The sequence below is a fragment of the Periplaneta americana genome, chromosome 14, assembly GCF_040183065.1.
Source record: "Periplaneta americana isolate PAMFEO1 chromosome 14, P.americana_PAMFEO1_priV1, whole genome shotgun sequence".
Taxonomy (NCBI): domain Eukaryota; kingdom Metazoa; phylum Arthropoda; class Insecta; order Blattodea; family Blattidae; genus Periplaneta; species Periplaneta americana.
The window spans coordinates 69646349-69669772 of record NC_091130.1 but is presented as its reverse complement, the minus strand read 5'-3'; the positions used below and the strand labels follow the sequence as shown (position 1 = coordinate 69669772).

The 23424-nt window shown below is 39.4% G+C and overlaps 2 protein-coding genes across 2 annotated transcripts in view; one reads left to right on the top strand and one right to left on the bottom strand.

Annotated features, from left to right (window-relative positions):
- Positions 1-11167, bottom strand: part of LOC138713428 (zinc finger CCCH domain-containing protein 15 homolog) — a 46752-nt gene extending 35585 nt beyond the window's left edge. Inside the window, exon 1 of the mRNA XM_069845522.1 lies at positions 10972-11167. Within this exon, the coding sequence (XP_069701623.1) occupies positions 10972-11043 (72 nt within the window). The 5' untranslated portion in view covers positions 11044-11167. The remainder of the gene's footprint in view (positions 1-10971) is intronic.
- A 215-nt stretch (positions 11168-11382) lies between these two features.
- The window catches only part of eIF3e (eukaryotic translation initiation factor 3 subunit e), a 33923-nt gene continuing 21881 nt past the window's right edge, over positions 11383-23424 (top strand). Inside the window, exons 1-3 of the mRNA XM_069845519.1 lie at positions 11383-11510; positions 11606-11740; positions 14488-14604. Coding sequence (XP_069701620.1) covers positions 11651-11740; positions 14488-14604 — 207 coding nt within the window. The 5' untranslated portion in view covers positions 11383-11510; positions 11606-11650. The remainder of the gene's footprint in view (positions 11511-11605; positions 11741-14487; positions 14605-23424) is intronic.

Below are 23424 nucleotides of genomic sequence, written 5' to 3'. Positions count from 1 at the left end.
TATGGAAATGGACTTTTGGAGAAGACCGGCTTTAATATAAAAAAAAGACAAAATTAGAAACGTAATAAAATCTAAAATGGGAGTAAAAAATTCAATACTGGATTATGTACAATATAAGCAATTGCAATGGTACAGTCATGTAAAAAGAATGAGTGAAGAACGATTACCAAAAAAAGTGTTGGAACGGTTGCAGCCTGAGAGGTACTACAATGGATTCATGGAATTAAAACAACAACGAGCGAAGGAAGATTGGAGGAGACTGGAGAGAATGTTTAAAATTAATTTTCAAAAACTAGAATATTGGGCACTAGAAGATGTGTACACATTGTTAAACCAGTTTTAAATAGAAATAATTTTCCATTGCGACCACTCTGTTTAATGTTGCAATTAAATATTCACTTGAAAAGTGGACATAAACAGCCTAAAATGGTTAAAAACGTTTATTTACCACTGAAAGAGTAATAAATTTCTGTTGTAATATAAACAATATTGATTGGGAATCCATTTTTAATGTTACAGAGCCAAATGCTGCTCAAATCTTTAATACATTTTTAAATTTGATTTTAGAAAACTTTAATTTATCATTCGAAGTGAAGAATGTAAAACTAAATAACAGTAAAAAAACATAAAAACAAATGACACTCTGAAGAATCAAAACAGATGAAAACCCAATTACTAATATTATATGAAATGTATAAGGGACTGACCTGCTGGCAGTTAAAAAAAAATTAAGAAACAATACAGAAGCCACTTAACTGAAGCAAAACTGGATTTTAATACTAAATTAATTGAAAACTCCGATAATAAGTGTAAAACTGGTTGGAATCTGATAAAAAGACAAAGTTCCAGTACCACTCAAAACCAATTAAACAATCATAATTAGGGGGCACATGCAGTGTTGCCATACCTACTGATTTAGCAGGAGATTTCCTGTTTTTCCATGGACTCTACTGCTCTACTGATTTCTTTGTCAAAAGTTCGAATTTCTCCTGCCTTTGGGGCATACTAAAGTCACCAGTGATATTATGCTCGGATTTAAAAAAAAAACAAAAACAAAAAAAAAACACACGCACGCACACACACACACACACACTCACTCTCTCTCTCTCTCTCACACACACACACTCTCACACACTCCCACTCTCCCTCTCTCCCTCCTTCCCTCCCTCCCTCTCTCTCTCTCGCTCTCTCTCTCCCCCCTCCCTCCCTCTCTCTCTCACACACACCCACACACACACAATATACAGAGTGGAAGGTAACCACTGCACTAAAATGAAACTGGTAATAGATCATGAGGAGAGACTTGAAAAATCTAAATAAGTTTTTTCTCAAACATTCACTATTTTAGATGAAATCGTTAAGTTTCTATGAAACATTTGGCAACATCACGGCTACAGCAATAACTCTACCAAGCACGGCCTGCACTCCTTACCTTCCCCTCCTCCTCAGCTGTACTCAGTGACACACGGCAGTCCGCTTAGCTGAAAGATTTAATTCATGACTAAACGGTTTAATTTGTAAAATAAGAATCAATACCGTACATTACTGTTAAGATTATTTTTACGTCTCTACTTGTATAGCAATCAATCATTTCTCCCAGGCCATTACTGCAATAGAGCGCTGTAAACATTGGGCTAAGACTATTTTTTTCTGCTTAAAGGTGCTTAATCGAAGGAAACTTGTAACATGTAGAACCACCTTTTAAATTTTGGTGCATCGGTCATCTTCCACCCCTATAGGTTTGGAAATGCATGCAGAAACACAAAGCATTTGAAAAGACAAAAAACAATCGGGTTTTACAAGTGATTTTACAAAAATAAACACTATGGCGAGAGAAGCAGAAGTGAGACCAATCTGTTTTTGTAGTAGCTAGAACATAATTTATTGATCAATATTATGGAGCACTTACCAGCACTAATTAAGTCTATTTGTCCAGATTCGAAAACTGCGAGAAAGGTAACTTGTGGGCGTACAAAAACTACAGCTATTGTCAAAAATATAACGGGAGTGGAAAACACAGAAAGATAATGCAAATTGCCGATGAATCCACGAAAGTTCTACCAAACATATTCTGTGTATTGTTGCACGTGTTGACGGACTTAGTTACATAAATTGACTAGAGATGGCTGTAGTTACATTAGGAAAATTGTTCATTTCACTGGTGGGGATGTATTGTGTAGTAATACAACAGTATCATATTTTTATAGTATACATTGTTTTGTAATTAATATAACAGAATGAGGAAATTAATTGTTAATTAATCTACTGTTATCTCCTTGTTTTTTTCGATGATTTTTTCCTGATTTTCTTGAGTAGGTCGTGGCAACACTGGGCACATGTTGATGAAAAGATATCTTATTTTTCACATTAGGATAATGCCTATTAATATAGAAATCCTTTCTATGTTAATATCAACATAAAAAAAATAATTTTTTATATTGCATTTTTTTATTTACGTTTTTGAACTAACAGGTCATTTTTATATTTTTTTTTCAGCACTTTTTGGTCATTTTTAATACTTTAAAGAACTTTTAGATCATTTGGAATGCATTTTCCTTTCTTCTTTACAGATAGGCCTGTTAAATCTTTTTCTAAGCATGTAGATGAGTAGTAATTATTACCTACTGAATAAGTGAATAACAGTGAAGTTTGAGTTGGAACAAACTCTAAAGTCCATCCCTCATTCCACTGAAGGCTTTCACCTCACACTAAGGAAGTAATAAAAAATGTGTGACAACAGCTTAGTTTAAGTGAAGGCTTTGACTGCTCCTGTTCTTTTGTCGATATGAGGGTGTCTTTAGAATTTATGTTTGGAAGGGGGAAACTTTCACCATTTCCTGGACAATGGGAAGTTGTGTCCCCAATATGGTTAGAAAAGGATGTATGTAGTAGACAGTATTTTTAACACAAAGACTGCAAGAATCACGCTGCACCCACAATTTGTTTTGTCATTTGCGCTCCCTCATCTGGAAAGTCTGGTAACGAAAGTGAAGAGGGAAGGAGGAGACAGAGAATCAAGGCACTCACATGGACCATCTCTGATTGAAACACATTGTAAACCCTCATTAAAAATCCATAGTTTACTCTTAAAACCTTCATTTTGTTGCATGCCCTTTTCCTTCATCTTAGTCAAATTCCAGGAAGTTGCGTCCTCTCTCCGAGATTTGCAGGGCAGTCATTAAAACAAGGTGATTAATTTTTAAGAAGTTGTAGCGCAAGTACTTTGAATAATATTTAAATGTCATTTTCTTTTCATTTCATGCCATTTTTCCATTACTTTAAGGACATTTTATTGATCATTTTAAGTAGACTTTTAGGTGATCAACATCTGTCCTCTGCCCTGAAGAGTTTAATGAATATTTCATCGATTCATTGGACATAATCAAATCCAAAATTCAACTCCTCGAGCTATTCTCTATGGAAATACTAACCAGAAATGACAAAATCTTAAGTACTTCCAAATGGAGAGAGGTCACCACTGAGGAGATGCGGAACATTATAAAAACCTTGAAAAAATTAAATTCAAAAGATGCTTATGATATATCAAATGATTTTTTTTAAGTTCTAAATGCAATTTATATCCTTATTACAAACATGATCAATGTTTGTCTAAAACAAGATAGATTTCTCGATCAACTAAAAATTTCGAAAGTAATCCGAATTTTTAAAAAAGGCACTAGATCAAGTCCAAGTAGTTACAGGCCAATTTCTATAATTCCAGTGCTAAGATATTTGAATATGTAATTTTCGATCAAATTTATGATTAGTTCGAACATTCTTATCTTTTTAATAATAATCAATTTGGCTTTAGAAAAAGCAAATCAATAAATGATGCAATAGAGCTTTTATTAACAGAAATTTTGAAAATAGGTCACCAGTTAATGCTATATTCTGTGATCTCACCAAAGCTTTTGATTGCATTGATCACAATTTAATTTTACTTAAATTAGAATTCTATGATATATGAGAAAATACACTGAATATTTTTAGAACCTATCTTCATAACACTACTTTCCTATGTTCTAACTCAGCTCTGAATGAATTGCATGCTCTTACAAACGATATTCTATCACAGATGGCTTTATGGTTTGAATCTAATGGTTTCTTGCTTAATCAAAGACTATCAACATAACTTTTAGCCTAAATCATAAAATAAATAACAACATACAAAACTATGCAAACTTTCTAGGACCTTTTATAGTCTCTAGTTACACATGGGGAAAGGCATATCGAATATATATGCACAAAGTTATCAAGAGTTTTATATTTGTTACAGAAACTAGACTTCTGTTTCTCAAAATTATTTAAGATGTGCCTACTTTTCTTTCTTTCAATCGATAATCTGATATATGCCTTAATTTTCCGGGGAAATGGTACCTACTAAAATTGGGAGTGTCTTGATTTTGAAAAATGAAGCCATTAGAATGTTATATAAATCAAACTATCTTGAACATTGTCGACTGCTTTTCATACAATCACAGATATTAACAGTTATAAATTTGTATATCTAGTCCTTTACACTCGACATAATATCGACAATTACTTATTAGTGGCCAATATACATGATCATGAAATTAGAAATAGTCAACAAATTAACATTTCATACTGCAGATTATGTAAGATTAACACAAACTTTTCTGTTATGGGGATGAAAATATGTAATAAGCTTTCCAGTCAATATTATAAGTTACCAATCAAAAGCTTTAAAACTAGATTTTATAATTGGTTATCAAAAAATCCTTTCACTCTGTTGGTTAGTTTTTTTTAACATAAATTCGGATGGTATTTATATCCATGTAATTACAAAAATATTCTAACAACTGAAACTTCATATGGAACAGAAGAACAAACAGACAATGCACTATCAGAATATATGTCAGTTTGTTAAATAAGTGAAAGAGATTAAGGTTGTGTCTCAAAGCTACATTTTCAGCTGAAGTGAACTAGATTGTTGACTAAATAGCCGGATGTGACGTCAGAAGTTATGATCCAAAGCCGCGTAGTACATAGCAATCAAGTCCGTAGTATCTAGTGAACGAATATGCTTGCTTGATTGTTGACTTGTACACTAAACAAACATGGACGCCTCATCAGCAAGCGAAGCTTTGAAATCTGAAGATACTTTGGAAATAAAATGTAAGTATAATGTAGAATAACACGTTAACTTTGAACTTTGATATTGTTAGTGTCTTCTTCTTTGTATTTTTTAAATATTGTGATATTTCAGACTCATATTTTTTCTCCACGTATTTCGATTGTTGATAGCGAAACGTAAATTTCATCGGTAACTTTTGAATATTTCTTATATTTCTTCATTTTTCTATGTTTCTTTTCTAGGGACTCAGAACAGTACCATTCAGTTCATAAACCTTAGAATAAAGTTTAATGAACTGTTCACTGGGAAACGAGGATCTGCTGCAGTGGGGTACACGTAAGTAGACCTGAGTGTGTAAGAGTGTAAGACAGTGCGGGTTCCACAATTTTATTACAATATCTAGGCCTACATTTTTTTATGTTTCCAGAAAGATCGCTCAGGAAATGAATTTATCTCCGACAGTAGTAACGAAGAAATCACTTGAAAAAAAATGAGCTAATCTTACTGCTAAGTACAGGGTAAGTTAAATTTCGTGTCGATCCCGTTTGCTAAAATAGTTGACCCTTGCAGTACCAACATAAGTAGGCCTAATGTACAGATGTTTCATTACATCTCTGCCAGTCAGTGACCGTTAAATTTCAAGTGGCTTATCTTAGTTGTGTCAGTGTATTAAAAATTCTTACAATTTTTCGCTATCTCTTTCGCTATATACTCCAGAATACCGCGCAAGTACTTACGTACAAAAACTATGCAAATTAAAAATATTATTAAAAAAAATTGTTTTTTATTGATGGTACAGACCCAGAAACAAAATGTAGGCCATCTGAATTTTGGAAGTTCCAGTTATAACATACTGCGCATGCTCAGCGGCTCAAATTTTGTTTCTGGGTCTGTGCAAGTGTACATAAATAAATAAGTACATCAAATAGAGATGTTCCTTGCACCAAAAATAAATAATTCAATAATATAATAACGACATAATGTACTTACACGGTATTCTGAAGTCGTTTCATCTCCTTTCCTCCCCACTGCAAATATGACGCTGCACAGAGGCAGAGATAAAATGTGAGATTTGTACTGCTGTGTAAGAAATTTTGAAACAGTTAATTAATCATGTCTGATGTAACTGTTGCAGACAATTAAAACACCCCCGACAGGCGTCAGTACAGAAGATGGTGCCCTTACGCCTATCAGCTGGCCATACTTCACTGCTCTAGATTCTTTCTTCACAGAGCGGCACTGTATTAACCCTCCATTACGTAATTGACACCTCCTCAATCTACTGTTCTTCCAACACATTAGACAAATCATCCCATTTCCTCTCTCCTTCTCCAACACCTGATATGAATGTGTCATATTATTATGCAACTCCTTCTCTCGCCTCTTCAACGTATTTACCCCAATCCCCTGCTGATCAACCTGGCCCGTCCTTGACTATCCCTGCCTTATCACAGGATAGCCAAGCAAGGTGCATACTACCGACTGCACAGAGAAAGAGGCCCAGAAGGAAGGAAAAGGAAGAAACTGAAGAACTTCTAAAATATCTAAAAGAACAAGACGAGAGGGAGCAGCGAAACACTGATCGCTTATTTGCGATAATGGAACGGTTGTTTAGCTCACCCCCAAAATGAATAACTTTTTCTAATAGATATGTTTTAATTTCACGCTAATTTTTGTTTTCATTGCTTACATTGTTAATTGTATTTTAAATTTAATTTTTTTTTATACAAATGTAATATTACTTTAATATACGAGTACAATTTTCGTTTCCATTTGTTACATTGTTAATTGTATTTCCAATTTAAATTCTCTTAAATACACACATGTAATTGCTTCAACATGTAATTTTCGTTTCCATTGTTTACGGTATTAATTGTATTTCAAATTTAAATTTTCTTATATAAATGTAATTGCTTCAACATATAATTTTCGTTTTCATTGCTTACGTTGTTAATTGTATTTTCAATTTAACTTCTATTACACAAATGTAACTACTTCAACATGTAATTTTAAATAAAATAATACCCGTATTGACAATTATTAAAATAATGTCAATGTGGATTTCATGACAATGAATATTATATCTGATACAGTGAACATATACAACCATAAATCTCCTTTGACATAACAATTTGTATTGGAGGACTGAGATTATAATTTACTTTATTTTAAAATGCACAATACAATTGTGTGTTCTCACTGTTCATCCACTGCTTCTTGGTTCCTATGAAGCATATGGAGACGAAGTAGGAGATCACGAAACTCCATTCCGCTAGCTTCATCATGCTGAGGATGTCTTTCTACTTTTAATTCGTTAGGATTATCAGGAGCAAAAAGAATGTCACCAGCACTTACGCATATATTGTGCAGGACTACAGCAGCTGCTAGAACTTGAATACCAGTCTTTAGCCTAACTTCTAGAGTTTTGGTAAAGATCAGTCTCCATCTAGCTTTCATTACACCAAATGCTCTTTCCACAACACAATGGCCACGGCTCAAATGAAAGTTAAAACTGCGTTTTGGAGGTGTTAGTGGTTCTTTATATGGTGCAACAAGAGCAATGGGGTGTAATAGGCAGCCATACCCCTTGTCCCCAATTAAAAAATGGCCTTCTGGTGGATATGCTGCATGACGATAAAATAAACTATGCCTGAGAGCTCGCATGTCATGCACAGATCCTGGAAAGCTGCAAATATATCTAAAAACATGCCTTTATTATCTACTACCCCTTGCAAAAGAATGGAGTAGTACAGCTTCTGATTTATGTACTCGTCATGTAGGGCAGAGGGCACCATGGTACGAATTTGGCATCCATCTATTGCACCTGCAACTTGGCAAAACACAGGACTTCTACAGAGTTCCTGAAATCCAGCCCCTATAACATCCAACTCAGGCCCAATTGGATGTCGTACAATTGTGTACAGGAGCCCAACTGTTTGCTTCAGTACACTCATTATGAGACGGTGTGTGGTAGATCTCGGGAGATTGAAGCAACAAGCGACGACACGAAAACAAGCACCGCAAGCCATCCAATAGAGGAACACGACTGCCTATAAACCAAACCAGTTTGTGAACTAGAGGTCTACTACAGTTATTCTTTGAGAAATACCATATGGTATCCATGACTAGGCCTACCTCAAATTCTACTGACCAGCCTTGTGACTTCCTTTTTAGCTTATTGCAGAATAGCGACAATGTTTGGGACGTCACGCGAATATGTTCTTTAGTTTTCCTATCATCTCCACTAAGGATTGCAATAACATCACGACTGAGGAATTCCATACTACAGTATATGTCTCGTCTTGCGTTTTGTTGTATTTGCCTTCTCTTTATCATTAGGAATGTTCTCCGTCTATGTCTCCTGAATTGCGACTTTCTCATAAACCAAATACAGATAAAAAATAATATCTGCTTAAAATTATTTCGGCTTTCAATATCCATAATCGGCTAATCGCAGAAATACAATATCCCAACAATAACAGCTGATAATTCGTAATGAAACTGCAATAGGACACCGCCTTCTTAATTTAGTACTGTACCGTATTTTCATGGTTCTTAGAAAAATAGTCTATAAAGAAGGCCATGATTCAAGCATGCATGTCCAAAGCTCCCTAGTGTGTAGTCTACAAGTCATCTAGTTGCTAGTCACTAGTGTGTAGTATAGACTTGAGCTTTGAGACACGGCCTAAGTAGTATTTTGATTAAGTAGTAGTATGTTACAAAAAATGGACATAGCATTTGAGGTGGTCCAATCATAGATGTAATGCTGGAATGGCCCATAAAACGAGATCATTAGATCTATTCATGGTTTTTGTTGGAAGTTCACTATTTTTGCTAGATAGTTTAGCTCATTCACTACTCTTTTGTAAAAAGAGAACTAACAAATCATTCATTTTACAGTACAAGCAAAAAACCTATCTTAACCGAACTTCTCTCTTCAATGCAAATATACCATTTGAGCTATCAAACTTACATTAATACAAAATGACGACTATTCTTAGTTGCAACAATAACATCTTTCAAATATTAAAGTTTACTGATAGTTTTTAGTATATTTAATTTGTTTGAGAAAATAAATTACTTGGGCCCTATTTACATAACACGGTTTTAAACAAACGACAGTGTTTAATGTCTGATATAATAAAGAACATGTGATAGATAATTCACAATCGCACTCACTCACTGTCTTCAGTCTCTATTTCCTCCACACGATCTGGTGTGGCATATGTGCATACTCCTCATGATACTCAGCTGGAATGATAATTTTCTTACACAAAGTATGTAAGTCACGATACTTTACTTCTGAAAGGTTGTGATGTTTCTGATATGCCTTTGGAACTTTCTGAGAGTTTAGAATAGTCATCTTCTAACTAAGGAACACAACAATTTCAATCAATCTTTAAATATTGTAATATAGGCTATAATAAAAATATATTCTTTATTTACAGCATCTCACATCACTCATTCTGCAAACGTGAAATAGATTCAAGACATGCCAACCAAAAGGAAATATTTTTCATTTAATGTTGTTCATAACAAATTAGGCCTACTTAATCGTACGTAATTTAATTTCCGAGACTGATTGCAAATATAAGAATAAGCAGTGAATGTAATTGATGTTTATACTTCTCTCCAGTAATCCATTATATTATTTGTGCTTTTTGTCTGGCGAAATGTACCAGAATGGCGTCCCGGCACCTTTTTGTTGTATTTTTCATAATGGAACCGAAAAATATATTAATAAGTTAACTATATTTTGACATAATGTTCCTTTTAACTCTGCTCAGGCCTTGAAATTTCATTTTCATTTCATTTATTGTATTCCATAGATCTTACATTAGCGCTGAAGACTTAAGATGTGGAACAAGTAAAAATTTTACAAAATTACAATTTTTGGCGACTCGTCACAGACCACCTGGCACTCGCTCCATGGTTGGGGAAAACCTCGGAAAAAAACCAACCAGGTAATCAGACCAAATGGGGATCCAACCCAAGCCAGAGTGCACCTCCGTGCGAAAGTTGAACGAAAAGGAGGTTAAAAACGACAAAATTCTGCAGTCGACAGTAATCATCTGTCCCATTCACTATAATATATTCTACACTTTGCTCCACTACCTTTTTCTCGAGAAAAAAAAATCATATATAGGCTATACAGCCTATATTGTTCCTCACAAAACATGCTCAGGATGATATTACATAGAACCTCTATGAGTTTACAGTGAACACGGATTCCTTCCTTTCCCTTTACTTCAAAATTCAGCCTCGTGCACACAAAATAAATTATTGGCACTGAAAAGTGCCCTTTCGTAAGCATGATGATGCGCATTAGACAAACGCGGACAAATCTGCTCTTTTTTAGTATTTTAAGATATAATTGTCAGTGAGGAATCCGTATAGTGAAATATTCCCTTTTTAACATGTCATGACTGGAACCTCTGGTTGTAAATCCTAATCTTTACTTTGTTATAGTCTAATGAAATTGTTACCTATCACGATGATATTTACTGCTAACAGATGGATTAAAATATTAACCATAATTTTGTGGGGTAAAAACCATCAACTTTTCGCTAAATCACGATATACGATGTCCACAAAAAACGTGAGAATTTATTTTTATTTGCTCAGTGATCCCACTGTCAAATACTACTGTACAATTCGAACTGTCATATTAACATTTGTTAACTAAGCCATCTGTCAGTTCACAAATGTGAATTTCATATTTTAATCATGATATAGGTTATTTAAAGTCTGACAGATAAACAAAATAATCCTCCCACGTGGATTTATCCACGAGGGTACGATGTGGTGGTTTTGTAATAGGTGACACCATACGTTCGCTCACAAAACGTGCTCGGGATGCATGCATACATACATACCTCTATAATTTTTTCCTTCTTTTTTTCGACGGTTTTCTTACTTGGTTGGGATGGTTTTGTTTTCGGCGGCATTTTTAATTATCGTTAAAAACCACCGGTCAATTTAATGAATCCTAATTTTCATCAATACTTTACAACTCAACACATCGATAACATTTTACAAAACAACATACAAACGAAATGCAGGGTAATCTGTGCCATCTTACGATAGTATGAAGAACTTTCAGAGATTTTAATACCAATGTCACCATTTTAAAATTACCAATGTTACGATATCCACTTCTTATAAATGATCCAATCTTTAGATTCAATAAATGGAAATAAAGTTTAAAACTAACATCTGTAAATACTCTTTTCCGAAAAATATTATTAGAAGTCCTTCCTGCTAGTATTATTAATGTAATAACATTAATTGATGTCTATATTGGCTAGGGAATGGGATAGAATGAAGACTGTCTATGTTGTCTATCCTGATGGACTTGCAGGCGTTTTTAGTACTTTGTAGTACTGTGGTTGTCGCGTGTTGCGTTTAGGGTTGTGTATGTAAAGACGTTTATTGTGTTTCTATTGTTTTCAGTTACATCTTAAAAGTGTTTATACTCATTGTTTCTTTTTTTTTTTATTCGTCTTGTAGGTGCACTTAAAGTTAATAAGACGGTGTTTATTTGTACACTGTAAAATGGCGAAGTTTGATCTGACCTCCCGTATGGGACAATATTTGGATAGACATTTGGTTTTTCCACTGTTAGAATTTCTGTCAGCAAAACAGGTAAGTGGCCGTCAAGGCGTATTCATACCGTTGCTTACGGGAATACACAAGCTGGCGCATAGCACGATCGAGAGTAGGTCTCTGTGAGTCATGACAATTTCTGCCGCTAGGTTCGCCTCTCTGCCCTATGAAATGATGAATAGTACCATTACAAAGCATTGTGCATCGTGAAAATAGTTCGATTAATTGTGCATTACTGATTGAGTACGAATATTATAAATATGCCAAGCATATTACAGTGTTATTTGAAGTTTGTTCAGCTAAGTTATATTCGAAAATTGTCTGTGTTTTGCTAAGTGAAGAACTCGGTACCAACAGGTCGTATCTTTATAGGTTAAGGTAAATGTCAAATTTCTCTCATATAACAAGCAATGCTATGTTAAAAGTGGCGAATTGCATTTTCCGACTCTCGAATGATGTGACCCGAAATGTAAAGTAATTTCATGCATTGTTTCACTTACCAAGCATTACTGATATAGGCCTAATGAAAATGTGAATGACGTGATGTAAACATTGAAGATAATGTTGTTACTGTTTTCCCTTTCTCTTTTAGAAAATACCGACAAAAGTAATGAATTATCTTAATGCTGTACTTATTAGGTAATTAATGTGTATTTGTCTGTATTTTAGACCTGTGTATTGTTACGTAATTATCAGTGAATTAGGTTAGAGAACTTAACAAGGTTAGTATGAGATTAGGTAATGCACCTCAAACTGTAACTAATAATGGCTGCTGCCGAAATAGGCTGAGGTGGTTATCGTGTGAAACAAATTATATCTGGAATATCTAGTTTTATTATATACGGATACGTAAAGTTTTTTTTTTTTGTTTTTTTTTTAGCATGTGTTTGTAATTTTGTGAGGTTATGTCTAGCCTAATTTCTTTTTATTCTTGTATCATTACCAATACATTAATTTATTTTATATTTATTTCAAGTGTTACATCTATGGTGGCAACTCTACTTATGTTAGGATATGAAGTAACAGTATATATTCAACTTCATCATTTGCTAAAAATTAAAGAAAACTGTATGTGTTCGACTCATTCCATCGTCATTTCTTCTTATGTATGTGAACCACGTTCGTTCTAAAAGTGCTACAATAAATGAACACTATAGACAACGTGATGGAACAATTTACAAGTTACTGTTAAAATGCTCAACATTTTCAAGTGGTGCTATACCCATTGTTTCAAAATGTACATACATATTTTTACATTTCTATAAGTGGTGTCATAAATTATTTCAGCATATTTGTAAATTCTTCAAAATTAATCCTTCTAATTAATACCATAAAGTAATGAAATAATATAGCCTAGGCCTATATGTGATTTTATACTACCGGTATTGATGTTGATCTTGGTAAATTAATCCAATTTCACAATGTTGTCTTTTGTATTGTGGTTCATAACAATTATCACAGTATGTACGTGGAAATGTTTTTAAAATAATACATTCTAGCTCATGATTTTAAGTGGTCGTTTCAATGGGAGGTTATATTGGAAAGATGATCACAAATGGATAATTTACTGCAAGATACAAGAACTGAATATAAGTGAGTGTTCCGTTGAAAGTGAAAGTGAAAATTTCGTTTTACAAGAGCTAAGTAGGCGTACACGCACTAAAATACTACAGCGTTTACTATTACTATGCTCAATAGATTAATCAGTAGGCCTACAGAAATGTTTTCACCACTGCAAGAAAAAATCGCGCAATAATTATACTTCTCAGTTATTGTGACGTCCGTATTTTTTTTAAAAAGAGAGGGAAAAGTTAGGCCTTCTTGCAAATGCGTAATTATGAATTCAAGGAAGTTAAAGATAATGCAGTACCTTAATTAGTTGCAATATCTTATTTAATAACAATATTAATAATATTAGGTGAAAAGGGTAGGCTATAGTGCGTACATGTAAGATGTCAAGCTAATTTATTTCCGGAAATGTTTGGTGTATGAACTGAAGTACAGAGCAGACAGTCCCTCAGTTTATATGTAATATGTTTTAATATCAAGAATGACAGCCTTTTATTGTAATATAATTGAGGAGTAGAAGTTTGCAAATTACGTCTATTGTCCATAAAATATTGTACGAAGCATTTAATAAGCAATGATGAGTCCTTTAAATGTCCCAAATGTCAATGCCTTTTAAGTGTTCTGCTATGAATATACAGGGCAGAACAGCGCTCCGAGCGGCGGAATTGGCATTACGAGGGAACCACTTCAGACTCGTTTTCAAGCTCTATGCGCCAGCTTGTATAATCTCGTAAGCAACGATTCATACAGAGATGAGAAAATTTCTGATGTATCTATTTATTGATGTTAAGTGATATCTTCGATGTTGTTTCATAGCAAGTTTTGCAATGTGTATAGAATAGGGAGCCTGTACTTGTTAAGATTGAATTTTGACCTGAAATTGATTCTGTGTATGAAATCCATGTAGTGAGAGTATGTTATAAACGGTGTGATATTTGAAGACAATGTTGGAAGTCTGCAGCGGAAAATAAAACTGAATGGCTGGTAACTTTAAGTGACCTGCATTTGAAAATAAGTGTAATAATCATTCAACTTCATGAATTGAATTTTTTAATTTATTTCCGTATCTCTTAAGATACATTCGATCAAATACGATGTGAATATCATTTAGAAATTACCTAATGACCTGCATTATGCTTTATATTCTTATAGAAAACATGGTGTGTATTTTTTGGTATTTATTCTTTTTCTCTTGGTATTTTGTTTTTGAATTACAGATATACGATGAAAATGATTTGCTGCGAGTAAAATTGGATATCCTGAGCAAAACTAACATGGTGGATTATGCTATAGACATACGAAAACAGTTGTATCCAAACGAGGAAGTACCAGAGGTAAATATGTGTATCTGTGTGAACTGAATCGTCCTTTAAAATGGTATTCATAAGTTTCTATGAAGCTAAATATCAATTTTCTGTTGCATTATTTGGTTAAACGAGCGATGAGGGACTTCCGCCGATTTTGGAATAGACACCGACCCACTTAGGTTAATTCAATTAAGAAACACGCCAAACAAATTATCTTTGCACCAAAAACGGATGCTCCCTGGACCAAATTATCGTATTTTATAATTATTTGAATGCAACAGAAGTCAGAAGTCTTGCTAAAATCGGCGGAACTCCCTCAATGCTCGTTTCACCGCTTTGTGTAAAGTGAAGATAGGATACACCATTTCGTAGTGCATATGAAATCACTGAGATGAATTCAAGAGTTATGCGTCACAGGGAAACCTCGACTTGTCATTTAGCCAAGTCATCATCAAACCCTCTCTAATCTTGTCACAAATCTCTGTATATCGTCATCACAGCCTTGGTGGTTGTGAAGTGGCGGTAATTTCATAGATACGGTGTACTAAATTCCAGCTGTTGTGGATAAGCATATAAACGTGTGGGATGACACGTCGTAACTGATATCATAATAATATATAGTAGAAATAGAATTAAATATTACCAGTATATTTCTTTCATGTCATAGGCTAAGGGTAGGCAAAATTAGTGCATGGGTATTTCAGATGATACCTTTGACTTAGCCAAGAATCCACAGAACTTCCCACACCCCCAGCTTATACGCTGTCACTCCCAAATGCCAACTGTCGCTTAATTGAAATAAAAAAAAAACATTAAAATCAATTTAATACACAGAGACAAGTATTACTCCCAGTGAGGTTAAGTTAGCGGAAAAACGACATATTATTTAAAAGGTAAGCTTCTCTCCACTTACTGAAATTTCTATTTATGCCTTAATTATTAATAATACGGTATTTTGAAAAATAATTTAAAGTCGCTTATTTGTATTCTTCAGCTTAGATCGTACGTAGTATCTTAAACATGATGTCATTAAAATATGTTTCGTGGTTTGCCTTTGTAGCCAGTAGACTGCACTGAAATTAACGAAGTGGCATACAGTGGTGTACTTGAACTTAATATTCAGTATCTTTTTATGTGTGTGTGTGTGCAAAGCAATAAATTATTCTCTGTACCTGTACAAATAATGTTTGTAGTGTTTGTCAGGTAATTAATGAGGAAATTTTCCAGAAGAACTCCACCAAAGGAGGCATGCCTTCCTTTCTCCTCTACTTGTTACCAATTGGTGTAGCACGCGAGAGATCCAGGACACATTACTAGAAAAATGGAACATTTGTTTTGGACCTCTCTCATGTTACGTTGACTATTACACTCTTACTACGTCATAATACAGAGTGATTTATATAGAACTGACACATTTCTTTCATTAATTGTTTCAAAATTAATTGTGCTAGCGACAACTTATTATACCTAAAATGTAGAGGAATTTTGGGAGATTATTTACCTTTATAGCAAATGCTGAAAATGTCCTCCATCCTGCATAAGGCACAACTCAACACGTCGTTCCATGTTACTGGCCACTCGTTGGAGGACTCTGTTGTCAATAGCTTGAATCTCCTGTGTGATGTTGTGCTTCAGATCATCCAATGTCTGGGGACGTGTGGCGTAAACCCTGTCTTTTAAGTAACCCCATAGAAAGAAGTCCGGCGTTGTCAAATCCGGAGATCTCGGTGGCCACAGGTTCCTGGAAATTATTCGGTCGTCAAAGAAACTTGCAATTAGTTCCATGGATTCATTTGATGTATGGATGTAGCGCCATCTTGCTGAAAATATCCTTGACTCAGCTCTACATCGTCCAGTTGCTCAACAAACTCCATGAAAATCAGTCGGTACTCTGCAGTGTTCACAGTCTGGTTAAAAAAAATTGGCCCCACAATTCTCTGTGCGGATATTGCGCACCAAACTCCGATTTTAACCGGGTGCATAGGTGCTTCATGGATGACATGTGGATTTTCGATGGCCCAATGGCGTGAGTTCTGTGACTTCACATAACTGGATAAATGGAACCATGCTTCATCTGTGAACCATGTGATGGACAATATGGCAGGATTTTGCACAATGAACGCCTGAAACCAACGACGATAATTCAATCTTTTATCCTTATCTGGTTCCTGTAGCTGATGAACAACCGTAACCCTATATGGCTTTAGGCTGCCAACAATAGGAATAAAACATAAACATCAGCGCATCTAGTGACAAGGAATCGAAACTCCAGAACATTCTGCTTAATTTGGTGCTAAAATTGGGTCATTGAATGAATTTCCAACGGAATAATTAAAGAAAGAAATGTGTCAGTTCTATATAAATCACTCTGTACTTTTGACCAATAAAACGGTACGAAAGGACGTATTTCAACCAATCATGGCTGCTTATCGCACAATTTTATCGCGTCCCTAGCATTTGTTTCTTTGTTTGCCAACATTTGAAACTGCGCTGGTCTGGACGTCAAAAATATATATAAAATTACAAACCACTCCAGTCGATGCACAGCAGTTTCAAATATGACTCGCATTGGCATTCAAGAACAAGAATTAATAAAAATCACTGATCATACCTATGCATCTTCTGAAATCCGATTTACAAATAAATGAAGAGCACCATTCGGAAATCCTGAATAAGTTGAATACATCATGTAGGCCTAAATCAACGAGTTCCACTTCTATTATGCACACGTCCAATATAATGTGACAGCGACGTGAGATTCGAACTCACGACCAGCGTCCCGCAAGAGAGAAGATCGCGCGGAGCACTTTGGGACGGCGCGCGGCGAGAGAGTGGAGAGGGAGTTTGCGCGCGCATATTCTGCTTGCCTAGAGAGGCCGAGAAATCCGTCGAAATGGAAAACTCGCGAATTCGAACTTTCGAGGCTACGTCGCTGTGGCTATAAATTACGGTCGCGAAGGAACGACAGCAATTTTCAGTTGATTAGTCAGCCAGTCAGTGAGAAAGCCAGAGCAAGCAAGCCAGTCTTGTGTACCGGAGTTCGACTCGAGTGTGAGTCCGCAACTGTATCAGCATCCGAAGGCCTGAGTTCGAGTGCAGTGGACCGCAGTTGGAGGGACCTGAGTTCGAGTACAGTGAACTGTCTCTGAAGGTCTGTGGTTCGAGATACTGTGAACTCGAGTGACTGAGATAGAAGAACTGTGAACTGAGAACTGATAGTTCTGATTTGTAAATAGTGCTTTGTAAATATTAGTTAAGATTAACAGTTCATTGTTGTTCGTACTAGTCCAAGTAAATTGTCATTGTCGTCAGTGGAGTGATATAACGAATACTGTGTTGAGTGAAAATCCAATTGTTGACGAGAGCGTTTAAGGCGAATTGTAGAAAGGAATTATTGTTGTGACGAATAAATCACATTGTTGTTACTAATAAAATTTACATTGGTGTCAGAATCGGGACATTATCGACAATGGAGAACCTACAGCAAATCCTGCAAGCCATCGCGGAAATGAAAGCTGAAATGAAAAACGACATAAGTGCAGTAAAAGCAGAAATGAAGAACGATATCAGTGAAGTAAAAGATAACATGAACAGGCACATTAGTGAGGTTAAGAACGACATAAGCGGAGTGAAAGATGACGTCACTACGCAAATTGAAAGCGTTTCTGCCCACGTAGATGGAATTGTCACCATCGTGAAAGACGAACTAAAAGCCGATCTTGACAACTTAAACAAGAATTTTACAACTATAAACTAGACAGTAGCCGAATTGAGACAGGAGGTAGACCATTTCGACGGCAAAATCCGCGATCTCGAGCGTCGTCAAGAGCAGATGAGCGAGTTGCTGGACAAGACGAGTGAGGTGATGGACAAACACGCCGAGGAAAATAAGCACATACTCGCGTTGATGGACCGACATGCTGAAGAAAACAAGCACATCCTCGCGTTGGTGGATCGCCAGGCTAGAGAACATAAACAGATAGTTGCCGAGGAAGTTCGACGTGCCATGCAAGAAGCGGCCACAGAGTTGAGGACTCCATATTGTGGCCATGTGGAACCATCGCCTTCAGCCAGACATTACAACGTCAAGACGCCGAAGTTCGACGGTACGACGTCTTGGGCGATATTCCGTCGCCAGTTCGAGGCCATCGCAGAGCACAACGGGTGGACACCAGCAGAGAAAACCACTCAGCTGCTGGCCGCACTTCAGGGACAGGCGTCGGAGATTCTTCACAGCGTTCCAGAAGATGGGACAGCCGCTGAGATAATGGCGGCCTTGGAGGGACGTCATGGTGACCATCAACTTGCGGTAGCATTCAGGACCCAACTGAAAACAAGGGTCCAACAGTCAGGCGAGTCCCTGCAAGAATTCGCGATGGCGGTGGAACAACTGGCCCATAAGGCCCTCAGGGGCCTACCTAATGATTTCATCGCTGGAGAGGCGGCCTACACCTTCGGCAGCGGAGTTCGAGACCCGGAAATAAGACAACAGCTACTCTTAGCAGAGCATCGCACCATCAACGCAGCTCTGGCGGCGGCCCTCAGGATGGAGGCAGCCAAGTTGACTGCGAACGTCTCGGCATCACACCGGATTAGGAGCGTCGCGGCGGCCGACGTCGAGGAGCGTCAACCGAAATCACCCGAGCGACGAAGACGAGGATTGCCTACCTGCTGGTCCTGCGGCGAGCCTGGACACCTGAGGAGGGACTGTGACCGATCTGGTCACAAACAGGAAAACTAAAAGGGGCCGATGCGATGAGGGGCACGTCGGCGCCGTCATCACCATCCCCTCGGCTGATCTTGAAGACGGTTAACAGAAGATGCGACGATGGGCTGATTGCTGACGGATGGATAAGAGGCCGCCCATGCAGAGTACTGGTAGACACCGGGGCGTCGGTCACCATCGCCAGACCGGAAGTCGTGCGTGGCCTACCTGGGAGGACGCCGCTGCGCCGATATGAGCTACGTACTGCCTCGGGCGAGAGCCTGCCCATTCAGAAAGAGGTTTTCCTGGATTTGACCTTGGGAAAGAGGAGACTGGAGATGTGGGTGTTCGTCGCCAACATCACTGAAGACGTCATCCTGGGACTCGACGCCATGCGGATCTTCGATGCAACGTCAGGCGCCGTATCCAGTGTTTTGGTCAGGATGAAGTGTTCCTGAGGGATGTCGAAGACCAACCCATGGCCAGCAGACTCACCTTGGAGAATCAAGTGACAATCCCAGCAGGCTGCGAGATGGTGGTGATGGCAAGACTGGATGGACAACCTAAGAGAAACCTGCTCCTCGATTCGCAAACAACTCCGATAGATGGGGTTTATGTGGCCAGATCCCTACTCCCGAATCAGAAGGTGGTACCGGTGAGGGTCCTGAATGTCACCAAACGGGACAAGGAGGTGCCTAGTGGAACTGTACTAGGTAACGTCGAGCCGGTGGTGTCTGTGACGTCGCTGGCAGAAAACGAGGAGTGTCACCGACCACGTCCAGATCTAGACCCATCACTGAAAGAGCTGGCTCGAGAATTGCCGGCGAATTTAAGCAAAAGAGAAAGAAGACAAGTCCACGATCTACTGACAGAATTTCAGGATGTGTTCAGTCTGTCTGAAAATGACTACGGGAGAAACGGAGAAAGTTCAGCACCGCATCGACACTGGAAATGCTCGCCCAATCAGACAACCTCCTCGACGCGTCCCTCTAGCTAAACAGAGGGAGATTGACAGCCAATTGGAGGGCATGAAAGCAAGAGGGGTCATCGAGGAATCCGACAGCCCTTGGTCATCACCTGTGGTGCTGGTGAAGAAGAAGAATGGGGACCTGCGTTTCTGCGTGGACTATAGAAGACTGAATGACGTCACCAGGAAAGACTGCTTTCCCCTTCCACGAATTGACGACACCTTGGACACTCTGGCCGGAGCAGAGTGGTTCTCGACATTGGATCTCAAGTCAGGATACTGGCAGGTGGCGCTACATCCTGAGGACAAGGAGAAAACGGCATTCTCTACAGGCCAGGGACTATGGCAGTTCACCGTTATGCCGTTCGGCCTCTGCAACGCCCCGGCTACATTCCAGAGACTAATGGAGTCCGTAATGAGAGGCCTGACATACGACACATGTTTGCTGTACCTTGATGACGTCATCGTGGTGGGCAAGACTTTCAGCGAACAGCTGTTGAACCTGAGGAAAGTGTTCGAGAGACTGCGACAAGCCAGGCTGAAGTTGAACCCGAAGAAATGTCATCTGTTCCAGAAGAAGGTCAGCTACTTGGGGCACATAGTAGGGACGAACGGAGTGGCCACGGACCCGGAGAAGCTACAAGCCGTCAGAGGATGGCCGAGACCGAGGGACAAACAGGAGTTGCGCCGCTTTCTCGGCCTCTGCACTTATTACAGAAGGTTCGTAGCTGGGTATGCCAACATCGCTAAGCCTCTAACCCAGCTGACTGAGGAGAAACGACAATTCCAGTGGACGGATGAGGCGGAGTCATCCTTCCAGTCACTGAAAGAGGCGCTCTGCACTGCTCCTGTACTGGGATATCCCATCCCTGGAAGGAAGTTCACGCTCGACACGGACGCTAGCAACGTAGGCATCGGCGGAGTACTCTCTCAGGAACAGGACGGGCAATAGAGGGTGATTGCCTACTTCAGCCGAACATTGTCCAAGGCTGACAGAAACTACTGCGTGACCCGTAGAGAACTTCTTGCCATTGTGGAAGCCCTGAAGCATTTCCACATATATTTGTATGGCCAGGAGTTCCATCTGAGGACAGACCATTCTGCACTCACCTGGCTATTGGGCTTCAAGAATCTGGAGGGGCAGACCGCCCGTTGGGTTCAACGACTGCAGGAGTACAACTTCACCTCCGAACACCAACAAGGGAAGAAACATTCCAACACTGATGCCTTATCACGACGCCCGTGCCCGGATGGCTGTAAACACTGCCTGAAAGTAGAAGAGCGGGATGGCGCCCACGCAGTCCGAGCAATTGCCGCCCAGCCGAGCCCAGGATGGGATAACGCCGCCATAAGGAGGGAGCAGCTGGAGGACCCAAACATTGGACAGCTACTACGTGATGTGGAGTCCGGCCAGAGACCAGTATGGGCCGATATCGCCAACCGTAGCACCACTTACAAGAGCTAGTGGGCCCAGTGGGAATCCTTCACTGTCAAGGATGGTATCCTGAAGAGGATTTGGGAGTCGGCCGATGGAAAGACCCACATAGAACAACTTGTCCTGCCCAGGAGCAAGGTGAAGGAAGTGCTGGAGGAGACTCATGCTGGAGTGACTGGAGGCCACCTGGGAGCCAACAAGACGCTGGACAAGTTAAGACAGAGGTTCTATTGGTTGCATCAGAGAGCCGACACAGAACAATGGTGCCGAAGATGCGACACCTGTGCAGCCAGTCGCGGACCAAGGACACGCAGCAGGGGAGCCATGCAACAGTACAACGTGGGAGCTCCCTTTGAGAGGATTGCCATCGACGTTGCTGGACTGTTCCCGGTCACGGATCGCGGGAACCGCTACCTGCTAGTCGCCATGGATTACTTCACAAAATGGCCAGAGGTGTACGCGATTCCCAACCAAGAGGCTTCGACGGTGGCCGACGCGCTGCTTGACAACTTCATCTGCCGATTCGGGGTGCCCCGGGAATTGCATAGCGATCAGGGGCGCAACTTCGAATCCAACCTGATGGGAGAATTGCTCGAGCGTCTGGGGGTGCATAAAACCAGGACCACTCCCCTCCACCCACAGTCCGACGGCATGGTGGAACGATACATCAAAACCGTGGAGGAGCACCTGCGGAAGGTGGTGTCCAACCATCAGCGAGACTGGGATGCCAGAGTTCCACTGTTCCTCTTGGCCTACAGAGCTTCGGTCCACGATACAACAGGGATGACACCGCCAAACATGGTCTTCGGGAGAGAGCTGCGCCTGCCCTGTGATCTGCTGTTTGGCACGCCACCCAGTGCCGACCAGCCAGCGACTGACTATGTGGCAGAACTCACCGAGAAGTTGAATGGAGTTCACCACCTGGCCAGAGAGCACCTCAAGATGGCCAGCGACAGGATGAAGGTGCACTACGACAGATTAGCCAACTCTGCAGGATTCCAGGAGGGCGACCTGGTGTGGCTGTATCGACCTACCAGGACCAAAGGGAAATCACCAAAGCTGCAGCGTGCCTGGGATGGACCATACCGCGTGGTGACCCGGATCAACGACGTGGTGTACCGCATCCAGCGACAACCTCGAGGGAAGATGATGGTGGTGCATCTGGACCGATTAGCAGCCTACCAAGGGACTGCCCGGGACGAGCAGCCCTAAGGAGGGAGCAATGTGACAGCGACGTGAGATTCGAACTCACGACCAGCGTCCCGCAAGAGAGAAGATCGCGCGGAGCACTTTGGGACGGCGCGCGGCGAGAGAGTGGAGAGGGAGTTTGCGCGCGCATCTTCTGCTTGCCTAGAGAGGCCGAGAAATCCGTCGAAGTGGAAAACTCGCGAATTCGAACTTTCGAGGCTACGTCGCTGTGGCTATAAATTACGGTCGCGAAGGAACGACAGCAGTTTTCAGTTGATTAGTCAGCCAGTCAGTGAGAAAGCCAGAGCAAGCAAGCCAGTCTTGTGTACCGGAGTTCGACTCGAATGTGCGTCCGCAACTGTATCAGCATCCGAAGGCCTGAGTTCGAGTGCAGTGGACCGCAGTTGGAGGGACCTGAGTTCGAGTACAGTGAACTGTCTCTGAAGGTCTGTGGTTCGAGATACTGTGAACTCGAGTGACTGAGATAGAAGAACTGTGAACTGAGAACTGATAGTTCTGATTTGTAAATAGTGCTTTGTAAATATTAGTTAA